This window comes from Stegodyphus dumicola, chromosome 4 (assembly GCF_044657685.1).
Source record: "Stegodyphus dumicola isolate Sdum_Otavi_A_Nest chromosome 4, ASM4465768v1".
Classification (NCBI taxonomy): Eukaryota; Metazoa; Arthropoda; class Arachnida; order Araneae; family Eresidae; genus Stegodyphus; species Stegodyphus dumicola.
The window spans coordinates 119,454,276-119,467,123 of NC_140771.1; the positions used below are offsets into that span (position 1 = coordinate 119,454,276).

The 12,848-nt window shown below is 30.6% G+C and overlaps 1 protein-coding gene across 1 annotated transcript in view; it reads left to right on the forward strand.

Moving 5' to 3' along the window:
• The window catches only part of Idh (isocitrate dehydrogenase [NADP] cytoplasmic), a 62,749-nt gene that overhangs the window by 19,964 nt on the left and 29,937 nt on the right, over positions 1-12,848 (forward strand). The window contains exons 4-6 of the mRNA XM_035371733.2: positions 9,374-9,460; positions 11,413-11,573; positions 12,382-12,528. Of these exons, the coding sequence (XP_035227624.1) occupies positions 9,374-9,460; positions 11,413-11,573; positions 12,382-12,528 (395 nt within the window). The remainder of the gene's footprint in view (positions 1-9,373; positions 9,461-11,412; positions 11,574-12,381; positions 12,529-12,848) is intronic.

Genomic DNA, 12,848 nt, shown 5'->3' on the forward strand with positions numbered 1-12,848 from the left:
TCTCAGTGAATATCAAAATGACAAACAATGCATGAAGTTTATTTTTCATGCTGAAGCTGTTATCCATAAGAAGGTTATTGCAGAAGTTTTATATTGTAGTTAATGTTAGCATTCTTTTGGACTCATCAGTTGATAAATCTACAGAGGAAAAGCTAATAATATATGTTAGTTATATAAGGTATAAGACTATAAAAAAGTTATTTCTTTAAATTGTTTCTATTGACTTTTCTTTTGCATTAAAGTTTTTGAAACTATGAAACTTAAGATCATAAATTTCAAAAGCTAGAAAACAGTTGGCAGGGCAGAAACTGGATAGAAGGGCTTGAAACAGATGGGGATGCAAACATGATTGAAAGAGGAAATGGACTAGCTGCCATATTGAAAAAGGGTATAGGAGCTTGTAACACATAACTGTATTGCATACAAGTTAAATTTAAGTGTGTTGGACTATATAGAAGACACAAAATATCTGCATGACAGTCATGAACTGGATGATGTTCTTAAAAAACTATAAGTTTTTAAGTAATTCTACAAAATGACCAAGACAATTAGGCCAAGTTGTTCAGTTGTTGCATCCCAAGCTCTTAAAATTCAAATATTTACATCAAATTTGATAGCTGTCAAGTACAGTTAGTATTTTTCTTGCTTAGTTAAACAAGTAAGAGTAGGAATTTTTCATTGAGGAGAAGTGGTAAATGAAAAAGGAAAGTATGCTGTTGTGGACAAACTGTTGTTGAAACAAATGAAAAACGTATTTAACTTTACATTTCTTACTAGATTTGCTTTCCATATTCAAGGAACTTTCTCTGGTTTTTCAAGCAGAGATCATGATTTTAAGCTTGGTAGAGGTTTATATTAATAGAATATCAGAGTTGAGTGACTTTGGATATAAACCAGGCGCATATGAACAACATTAATTAATCTTTAAGGTTAATGTTAGTTTGTCGATTCAAGTACTAGTAGTGGAAAGTTTAGAAACATTCAAATTAGTTACAAATGTTGGTCTTCCAAGTTTTTGATTCAGATAAGCAGAAAATAATTTCACATGAAATAGTACCTTAAGAAACATTTTCTAGGATGAGATGTGGATATTATAAAGTCAGATGCTGTTTTTGACAGTTTACGTGGTCTTATGCCAACGTGGAAAGTTATAGCAAGGATGAGATTATGACTTTATACAATTAACTTTGAAGTGTATTTGCCATTTCAAAACCTGAAATATGTGTAGAAGGAATGGTATGGGTGTAAAGTTTTAGGACAGGGTCATAAATACATAAATTGCTTACTAAAGCAAATTCTCTTAAAGAAAGATTTCTTCTGAACCAGTTATTATCAATAGTTGCAGTTTTGCAGTCTTCTACAGCATCTTATGAATGAAGTTTTAGCAAAATCAGTCTCATGGTACTTTTCCATTTCGCCGGCGCAAATCTCGCCAAGCAGACTTTATTGGCGAAAACACATAGTATACCCATAAAAAATGTTGACAAATGTTAGTTCTAAGAATTTTTTATTTTCAAGGTATAAATATTTTATTGTTGTTTAAAATTTTGTAAAAAGCCTGTTAAAAAAGACAATAAATTTGTAAAAAGACATTAATTTAAGAATTTACAATCCTTTCATTGTACAACATCCTGATTCACCGGTTCATATCATGTTACCTCAAGTGATGTCATCTCACATAAACTAAGCTGCAAAAATCTAATTTTCTCAGGAATTATCTACGTTAATTTCAAGTTAAATCTTAATTTCGAATACAAGTTTAAATGCCAGAATTGTCTCAATTCGTATGAATAGCTTACTCAGAAATTTTGTAAAACCACAGTACTTTACTTCATTCTAGAATTGATTAATTTAACTCTTGACTTTGCCTTTTCTATATTTTTGCCATCGGTATGATTGCATCCTAATTGACTTAATTACCGCTTGTGATTGGCCTTAGGGATAAAATTGAACTATCTGGTAAAAATTCTGTGTAATTATATGCCAGTATTGAAAGAAACAATTAATCTGATAAGAAATGGCTGCGACTTATTTTGAAAGTGAGGTGTAAAAAGGTTACCAGTGAGGATATTCTGTTTGGCATCAATTGTACCTTTACTGGCGACTTTATCGCCTGTGCCGGCAAAACGGAAAAGTACCAATCTCATTAACCTTTTTAGTGTTAACCCCTTAAGGACCAGCGCCGGGAGAACGAAGCTGAGTAACGGGATCGGACCTATTGAAATGGATCATTGCCACCAGCCCACGCATTTTCAGCAGTTAAGCCTAATTTTACAAAAAAATCGTATAAAATCAGCATTTTGATATTATGACTTCAATTTTTGAAGTTGAGTATTTAATGTACTTGTTTTTAATGTGTATTAATATAAAGAATATCACATTAATAGAAATAAATTAAACAGGCAAAATACACTAAAATCGTAACTATAGACGTAAAAATAAATACTATAAACATGAAAAAAAATTACAAATACGAAATTTAAAAAAAAAAAAAAAAAAACTAAACCTGTAGGTAATTAATTTCCAATTTAAAAATTCTGCTGTGTGTAAAATAAATCAAAACAAGGTTCGACACACGGTCCTACATTGCATATTTCGCACTCAAAATACATTGTTTGCTTTTCCTTGCTTTTAGCGCACACAACGCATCTTCTCCTACCTTTATTATTTTTTCCGCCAACGTAAATTTTCAGAAACTGTCTTCCAGTTAGACGGAAAGGTGGAGTGTCCGGTGATTTTGGACAAATTTTTATGTTTTTAAGTAAGGTCTCTTAGCCATGGCTAACGAAATGAAATTGAATATAACCCCAACACATGTCCCAAAACTTCTTCAATAGACACTCAGAAATATTTCATCCTCAAACCCTGTGTGACATCATGTTTATATTAGAAAACTTCCTGTTTTTCTAAATCTAAAACATCGTCCACGATGACTGAAGAGTGATCAAGAAAAGACCCCCACTGGCAGGATACCCGTTACTGATCACATCAATATACACATTATATATAATTACATTATATGTAAAGTAAATACATTATATACCAAAATATAATGCCTGTGTCATTATATATAATGATCATTAAAGGCATTATATATAATGACCTATTAAATCAAGTAAGAAAAACAAAAACGCTGGCTCTTTCCTGAGAAATGTGAGCAAGCCGCATTATGCGTCGAGAAAGCTGATAGTCTTTCCCCTTCTGTAATAATGTTGTAATGTTACTTTTTAATTAACCAAGAAAGCTTATGTTAAAATTCAAAATAAATAGAAAAACGAAAAAAAAGAAAATCCTAAGGAAATAAACAAAAACGCATGTGCCCCCTTTAATTCACAGGCGCACTTATAAAGAGCCGTGATTTCCAGTAGTTTATTTCAATAAATCTCTCAAAATCAGAAGCACAAAACAGAAACTAATGCCAGTACATGAAGGTCAAATGCTGTATGAATCAACCCATGTGAAAAGAATTACCACTTAGCTCCATTTACTGGCTTTTAAAAATTCAAATAAATCTTTCCGTTTTAATTTCACGTATACTTGACACTGGGCTCATAGGAGCAGAATCCTTGCATCCTGTATACGGGACGCTGGGCTGGTAGTATGGAATCGTTGCATCATGTATACGTGACACTGGTCCTGAACGGATTAAGGACATAAAATTCCGTATGAAAGTGTGGCTTTCGTATTCATTACACATGAAAATTTTTGCAGCTTTTAATGTATCCAATTCTGGGATCAATATATACTTGAAGAAAATGAATCAAAGAGAATCATTTTTTAATTTAATTTGTTTTAATGAGAGAATCTTTTTTTTTAATTATAATCAATAAAATACCATTTATTCTTGGCATTTTGAGGAACTTTGGAATTTCAAGGCTAACCTGTAGTGTTCAGAGGTTTAAGATTGATCTCAGCACAATCATAGACAACATGACACTCAATTACCTTATTATGACTGAACTCACGATCACTAATTGACTTTCAGCCACAAAGAGCAATAGATTTTCGGTTTTTTGGAAGCAAAACATAAATATGCATTATCAGTGCAACCAAAAAGTGTCTGAAGCATAAGTTGGATGAAAATGATACATTTAGATGGTCTGTCAGCATAAGTTGGATTCATCCAATTTATGCTGAAAGACCATGTAAATATTAACAATGCTGCAATGACTAGCGCTGGTAAGTTTTTATTGTTTTTTGAGCTGGAGGCAAGGGGGAAGTAACCAAATTTTCTTTTTTGGCTACTGGATTTTGTAATTACTTTGAGCTCTGGTTATGGTAATTCCTTTTTTGATGTTAGAGGAATGGTATTAGATTTTAGGTTCTTCGTAGGTGGAAGTTATGTTGGCAGGAGAGAGTAGTGTGGTTGTAGAAATTTCTTTTGAAAATAGCTGAGAGTGCCAAATATTGATCTTCTGTGGGTGTGATAACCTCTAGATGCTCTTGCCGAGGCATTCTGGCTATGAATTCAGTCTCCTAAAATTGTTTCATAAATTGCAAAATATACCCGAACTTTCTTGTAACCTGAACTTGGGATTCCATTGTCTCCGAATTTGCCAATGATTCTGTACTGCATTCCATTACCTCAATGTTCATGGTTACACAATTTACACACTGTTCATAAAATGTTTGTCCTCTAAATGCATGACTGTCACTGATATGTATCAATAAGAATGGAAAAGAATATAATAAGATAAAATAAGAACAGAACAACAAATGACAGCTTTTTATATTTACCACTGTCGTATCACCTAATAGACCTGCAAGTGTATTTATATATTTGATATCAGCAGTATTACATTATTATTTGACTACTTCCTTTCCAGCATAAGAAATTCAAAAAAAGCATGTTTATTCTCTTTATTTTGAACATAAGTATATATTTTTGAATAATGCTTGAATGTTGTCCTAAATCTGTTTCACATTTGTTACAAGTAATACAAATACAGGTACATTCAAGTTACAGGAATAGAAAGTAAACTCATTCATATTATAAAATAAAAAAGGTCTTTAAACTTGTTTTGGCTAATTTTATGAAAAATATTTAGTTTTCTTCATTATTTGGCTTTCATTATTTTTCTTCATTATTTGGCTTTCATTATTTTTCTTCATTATTTGGCTTCATTATTTGTTTTTTAACTTCATATTGATAATACTATTTTTATGGTACTTTTATAGCTAATAAAAAATGAAATATAATTGTTTTATGATAAAGTGTGTAATTTTTTTTTGTTGTATTAAGTATGCATCTGTTATGGATGGAAGATTATACATCCTTACTTGAATTATTGCATTGTTGAAATAATTATAATTTTAAATGTTATTTACAGTTATAATATGAATAAGTAGTTAATATGGATGCCGTAATATAATGTAATATGCGAGTGTGCTGAAACCCTGCTGGCTGATAATAATTGGGCTCATGGTTAACACAGCACACAAAACAAATTAAAATGTATCATTTTTTATAACACTTCCTAAATTAATGCATTTTCCCTTACCTAACATTTTCTTGAAACTTTTTAGATATTTTGAAGATTAACTGGTATGTATAATTTCATCAAAATCACCACTGTAAAAATGAATTATTTGTATCTTCTGTTTATGTATTCATATTGATAAATTGCAAATTATTATAATTAACTTATGATAATTTGCAATTTATTAATTGTTATGTCAAATATACATTTTTTTATTTGGTAAAGTAAAATTCAAGCAAGAAATTACCATATAATTGCTTTTTTTTTCCCTTCAAGAAGTCAGATTTTTGAAATTTTAAAGTAAAATTCATAATATATAGACTAATTTCTTCCAGAGATGACATTCCTGATTAGTATATTTTCTGTGTAAGAAGTCTAATCCCAAAACAAAAAGATCACATATTTTTAAGAAATTTTATTAGTTAAATTTTTAAAGAAACATGTATAAAAAATTTCATTTTCAAAGTTTTATTTCCTTTAAAGGTAAAAAATCTTTTAAACTTCAGTTTATTGATCTCTTGCTGAGTGGCAGTGTATGCCATAATGCTTGATTCTTTAGTGGCAATATATCCTGCAATGTGATCAGTCTCTACTCATACAAATATGAGATGAAAGTTTTAGAGGATTTCACGCAGTTTTCTGTTCATATAACGAGTATAGTTAATACTATAATGTACTAGTTACATTCAGTTAACTAGCTGATAAAATTAATCAATACAGTTGTGTTAATGTGGTGTATAATCTGCATATGTTTGTAGTTTTTTTTAATCCTCTGTCTGATAAAATTATATTAAGTTGCATGTTTTATTAAATAGGCTTTATTTACCATGATTTAGTTCAAAACTGAATACGTATTAATAATTAAATAAATTTTTTGTAGATCATTATTATCATCAATCATTGACTCAAGACTGTAACTAATAGCAGATAATGTCAACTACAAGTTTAATAATGAATGCTGTATTATCTAAAATGAAAGCATTACAGCAATTATTGTCTATGCATTTGCCCCCCCCCCTAATTTCACTCTTGAATATCAGCAAATTTTTCATGAAAAGGTATGGGAAATTTTTTCCCAATCTTAATAAAGCGCAATGAATATTTTACTACTTCGAATTTTTGGTGAACAAAAAAACTAATAAAAGATTGCATGTTAACAGTCCCAACCATAATTTGAAACTGTTTTCATAAAATTCTCTGCTTTTTTTTTAGGAAATTTTGTCTAAAATCAGTGTTAAAGGAATTAAATCACTAAGCCAATTTTAGTAACATCTTTTTTTCATTTAGGTATGTAGATGATTATTCTATTGATTACCAAGTGCCAAAATACAAACAATGTGTAAGAGACAGTAAATCAGATAATCAGCCACCTTTTTTTTCTGTACATATAGGATTGTAGTTTAATGACAGTCTATTGATGTCAGTGGATATTATGCAGTATTTGTGTACGTGTTCCAGAGATTTCTGCGATGATGCTTAGAAATAATTATGAGTGAGGATGTTGAAAATGTGTTCAAAGCACTGTGTGAAAGCTCTTCTATTATTTGCTTTTATTTTTAATATAATAACACACACACACACACACATATATATATATATACAGTCAAAAGTCTTTAATCCGGACTCGTCGGGACTTCGGTGATTCCGGATTATTGATTTTTCCAGATTATATATCATCAGTTTAAATCTGGTAAGATGGCATGCAGAAATTATAAAATTAATATGAAACCGTAATTTATAAAATAATGAGCAATTATGATCTAAAGGATATCAAAATTTACAAAAAAAAGCTTAATATTTATTTGTTTACTTTATTAAACATTTCTTTCAACGCGCGCATGCGTAAAGCATACATTATGCATAGCCGAAATTAGAAAATTGCAACCAGAAAACTATTTGATTTGTATTCGTGATATTTATAATGACGAGGAATTTGATTTAAATCATATCAAAGACGAAGTAGATCGAGATGAAATACTACATTAGCAGCGTAAAATTGATAAACAGATTTCGGAACGGTTAGATAAACAAAGGATATGCCTTTATCCATTTTTTGGAGCAATTCCACTTTTTGTTTGATGGACATCGAAACATACTTTCGTTTTTGTTGATCTTTTGGGAGCTCCAGCATCGGAAATTCTATTTGACATAATCGAAAGTTCAAGCTTACTTTTATAAAATTGCTCTGCTAAATTATAAAATTGCTATACAGTCTGCAAAAAATAATAAGCCGGATCCAATTCGAAAATTAAGGAACAATGCAATCATCAACATTAACTGAAATAGACAATTAGATAATTTTAGCTTATACCGTCCGTTATACATTAAACGCGCAGCGAAAACGTATTCTGCGCTTGTGCACATGCAAATGTGCAGTCGTAAAGGTCTTATGCTCACGCTTAAACGCCTGTGCGCATGCGTCAACGCGGCGCATGTGCAGAAAGTTTTTAGCTTTGGATTATAGATCATTCCCGATTATGGGTGTCCGAATTAATGACTTTTGACTGTATATATATCCTGAGTAAATAAAATTTATATACAGTATAAAGTCCGTAATCCGGACGTCCATTGTGATTTAATGCATTTACACATGCACGTTTAAGCATGCGTATGTGCATTGGGAGGATGTGTCTCCAGATACATTAAAAAATAAATCAAAATTATTAAATTTATGGCCAGCTACCATATTTCATGGTTTCATACCTTAACTGGGAATTTGAAGATTTTTAAACATCACAAACTAAATGTGAAATTTTCCAGTTACTGGAATTTGTAAAGAAATGGGGAGAAGTGTTAATAAATGGAGATGATATAACAGAAGTTTTTTATTGCGACAACAATGCCCCAATCATCAATCAATTAACGAACAGCAAAATCTGTAGTATCCAGAAAATACCGCTTCCGATAGGTGGAACTTTATAACTGAAAAAGAAATTATGTCTGTTTATAGAATTAAAAAGAAAGTATTAGCACAAAAAAAAAAGAGCAACTTAAACAACTTACATTGAAAGAAATGTTTAACAAAGTAAACAAATAAATATTAAGCTTTTTTTTTTTTTGGTAAATTTTGATACCCTTTAGATCATAATTGCTCTTTATTTCATAAATTACGGTTTCATATTTTTAATTATATAATTTCTGCATGCCATCTTACTAGATTTAAAGTGATGATCTATAATACGGAATCATCGAAGTCCCAACGAGTCTGCATTATGGCCTTTGTACTGTATTTATTAATTTAGAAGTCAAACAACAAAAATCAGTATTATATTTGCAAATTTTCCAGGACTAGTTTTGATGATTTTACTACTGAACCATTTTCCTCAGCTGCCAAAGTACAAATGATCATAATGCTGATTTTTGTTGTTTGACCTCTAAATTAATCATTGTTTAGGATGTTATTTTAACCTAAATTATATATTTATATTAAATAAATATGTTAATGCTTGTTAAATATATACATGCATAATCTGCAAAATTTCAGTTATGGGATTGTATTGTGTTAGATGGTTTTTTGAATTCACCATTTTTGTTATAGTGAACATGAATATCAAACAAAATTTTGGAATGTAACCTTTTCATGTGGGCTTAAAGAGATTATTATTTTTTTTATTTATTGAAACCATTCAGTTAACTATTTGGGAACCGAAAAATAAATCAATAAAGATCCGCAAATTTCCAGCTCCATGTTTAGTTTTATTTAATGTAGTGAATGGGTGGGACATATATGAATAGCCCTAAGGAAAAGGTTAATTGTTCATTTTGCTTAGGTGAGATTTTCAGTAAAATGTGATTTTGATACTTTTTTCAATTTAAAATTTGTAAATTTATCAGGTGATGATAGTGTGACTTGTGAATCAGAGTGAATCATTTAATGTATCTTTTATTTCAAGTGACTATTGATTGTGCCAATGCTATCAAGAAATATAATGTTGGTGTCAAGTGTGCCACAATTACTCCTGATGAAAATCGTGTTGTAGGTAAGAATCTGACTGCACTTTCTCTTGTAAGTTCTTTTTTAATAAATGATGATATAAAAAATTCATATAGTAATTTGTTTCAGTTGTATCATTTTTATTATCTCAGGTTTGATTTTCTCTATTTTTTATGAGGAAATGTCTCTTATTAATATTGTTTTGTACTTCTTTATTATCAGGTTTTAACAAAAGTTTATCCCACCACCTCAAATATAAATAATATACCTGTGCAATGAGTTAATAATAATCATATTTTATTAACTGTTTTATGCATGCTTAATCATATTTTGTCAAACCATTTTTGGTATCTGAAAGAAAGAGACTTGCTTTAGAACACTGTGTTGTGAAATTAAAAAAAGAAAAAAAAAAATATTATCATTAGTACAAGATGTCTGAAATGGAACTATCATACTACCAGACTAGAAACATCATTTACTTCCTGTTCTGTAGCAAAAAGTCAGCTACAGAATATCACCAAATCATGTGTATAGCTTTAGGTACTAATGTTGTAGCCTATGACGCTGTGAAGGTTTGGTACCGAAAGTTAAAACAAGGACTATGACATTCAAGAATAGAATATTCATCAACATGGGAAAACTTGTGGAAGAAGATCAGTATGCAATCACTTGGGAGCTTGGTAAGGAGTTAGACATTAGTGCCATGTCCATAAGTCGCGTTATGCATCACATAAAATTGACGTACAAGTTCAGTCACTGTGTGCTGCATGAGCTGACTCAAGCAGATGAGGGCAGACGTGTTCGGGCCTGCACTAATCTGCTTGAATATCAGTGCAAGGACAAAATTCCGGACTGGATTATCACTTGTGATAAAAAAATGGATATACTTCAACAACACAGGCCGAAAAGGGGATTGTCTGCGCCCAGAGCCCTTCGGTGGTGTCGCGAAGAGTAATGTGACTACCAAAAAGATCATGCTGTGTATATGGTGGGGTTGCCGTGGTATTAACCACAAAGAGTAACTGGGAAAAAAAAAACCTCGACAGTAAGGTGCACAGCGAGTTGCTAGTCCATGTTGATGCTGCTCTGAAGGAAAAACATTGAACTGAGTTCCGGGGCAAAAATGTAATGTTCCATTGAGATAATGCAAGACCACATATGTCTGCATTCACCGGCTGGACTCTGTACGCACTCGAATGGGATCCTATGCCACACCCACCATATAGCCCTGACTTCTCTTCTTCAGACTTCCACCTTTTTTCACACCTGCAGCTAAATCTTGCTGGTGCTATCTTCCATTCTGCACAGTATATCCAAAATTAGGTTGATTTATTTTTGGACTTGCAGTTACTAAGTTTCTGGGCCAATGGCTCTGAAAAACTACCATAGCATTGGCAGAAAATCATAGATTTAGGTGATGATTGCTACCTGCACTAAAGGTACTCCTTTCGTGTTTTTTCCTCTAACTTTATTAAGAAAGTTTTTGGCAGAAAACTTTCATTACAGCCAGATATATTGTAAGTTGTCTAAGTTTGCAAATAATTATCTTATAAAGATGTTCATTTTTTAATATTACATACTAAAATTTTTGTTGAAGTGTTCTTTTTGGAAAGTTTGTTGACCAAATCTGTAAAAAAGAATAATTTGCTGCATTGATTTTTGTCTCTTGTCATTAATAAATTACCAGTGTATCAGTATGATTGTATACATCTCTAAAAAACTTCTTTATAATAAATTCAGAATATTATTGTTAAAGAAATTGTGCACTGAAAGATTACACATGCATTTAAGTCAAAAATCTGCATTTCAGATGGATTAATATGCAGTATAATTGAATAGTTCAGATGTTAATTTTTTTGCTTATATTTAAAAGCAGTTCTGCAGTATTCTGTGTGATCAAAAATTTTATCATTCTTGATAAAATTTAATAAAAAAATCAAATGCTTATATTTTTGAACTTAAAGAAATGTAAAAATTGTTCAATTTTTCTTATTTCAGAATTTAATTTGAAACAAATGTGGAAATCCCCAAATGGTACTATTCGAAATATTCTTGGAGGTACCGTTTTTAGAGAAGCCATCATTTGTAAAAATATTCCTCGTCTCGTATCTGGTTGGACAAAACCTATTATTATTGGCCGTCATGCATATGGTGATCAGGTATTTTCTGAGACTTTCTTTTAATATTCTATATCCTTTGTTACAGTTCAAATTTATTCCATTTGAGATGTGCATGTACGTAAACATTTAAAAAATTTCTTTGTAAATATCTTTTATATATATGTAAGACAGAAAATATGTAAATCAAAATTAACCTCTTAATTCTCCCTCTCTATTCTAAAATTTGTAATAACTTCTCTGAATTGTGTAATTTCTAAATCAGTCCGTCTTGTATGGCCTGCACAACACTGATCGCGTGGGTAATTCAGAACCTAGACGCTGAGAACCGAAACTTTTCTAAACTAAAACTTTCTCTGGACGATCTTCCATATTGGATAAATGCACACTTTTAGCTTGACCGACTGTTCTGCTTGGATGCAATTTCCGTCATCTTTTCCTATTGCAGCAGTGTTAAAAAATGTTAATGTTCTGGAAAATAGGCACAATTAGAGTTTCAATTAAACTATTTATTATGGATTAGTATTCTATGCAAGCAAAATACTTCCTCTTCAGTATGGATGGACGATCTGCCATCTACGTGCTACGCCATCAACATTTGCTACATCTTTTCCTCTTTTCATTACACACATATACATACATAATATATATACATATATACATAGTTTTTTTAATTAAATATTGTAATTTTATTTTAAATTAAAAGCAAATATTTATCTTAAAAGCAAATTTATATTAAAAGCAAATTTTTCCACCCCTTATCTTAACTAAATAAACTTTTTAGAAACTTTGTGGAAGTTTTTCAGTCTTTGTTTTTGAAAATTTATGTTGATAGTTTTATTTCTTACAGTATCGTGCAACAGATTTTGTTGTACCTGGTCCTGGTAAGGTAGAAGTAAAATACACTCCTATTGATGGATCGGCTCCTGTTAGTTACACAGTATTTGATTTCAAAGATGGTGGTGGAGTATCTCTTTCCATGTACAACACTGATAAGGTAAGTGAATGTTCATAAAATTAAGCAGTATCAAAATTATGATTTTTTTCTTTAATAGTTTGTGATCTATGCTGAAACGTGTTTTACTTAGTAAAAGAAATTGATAATAAATATATATTTCATAATTTAAATAAATATTGGTATTAATTCTAATAATTCCAAGATTTTATTTTCTTGTCTATAAATTTCTCATTCCTATTCATTTTTTAAACTTTTTAGATTCTCAGTATAGTATGAAGTGGCCTCCAGACCATTTTTTTAATAATTTTTTTCTCATTACAAAGTTTAGGCCTGGAAGATTTAATAGTTGAGAAAAAAAC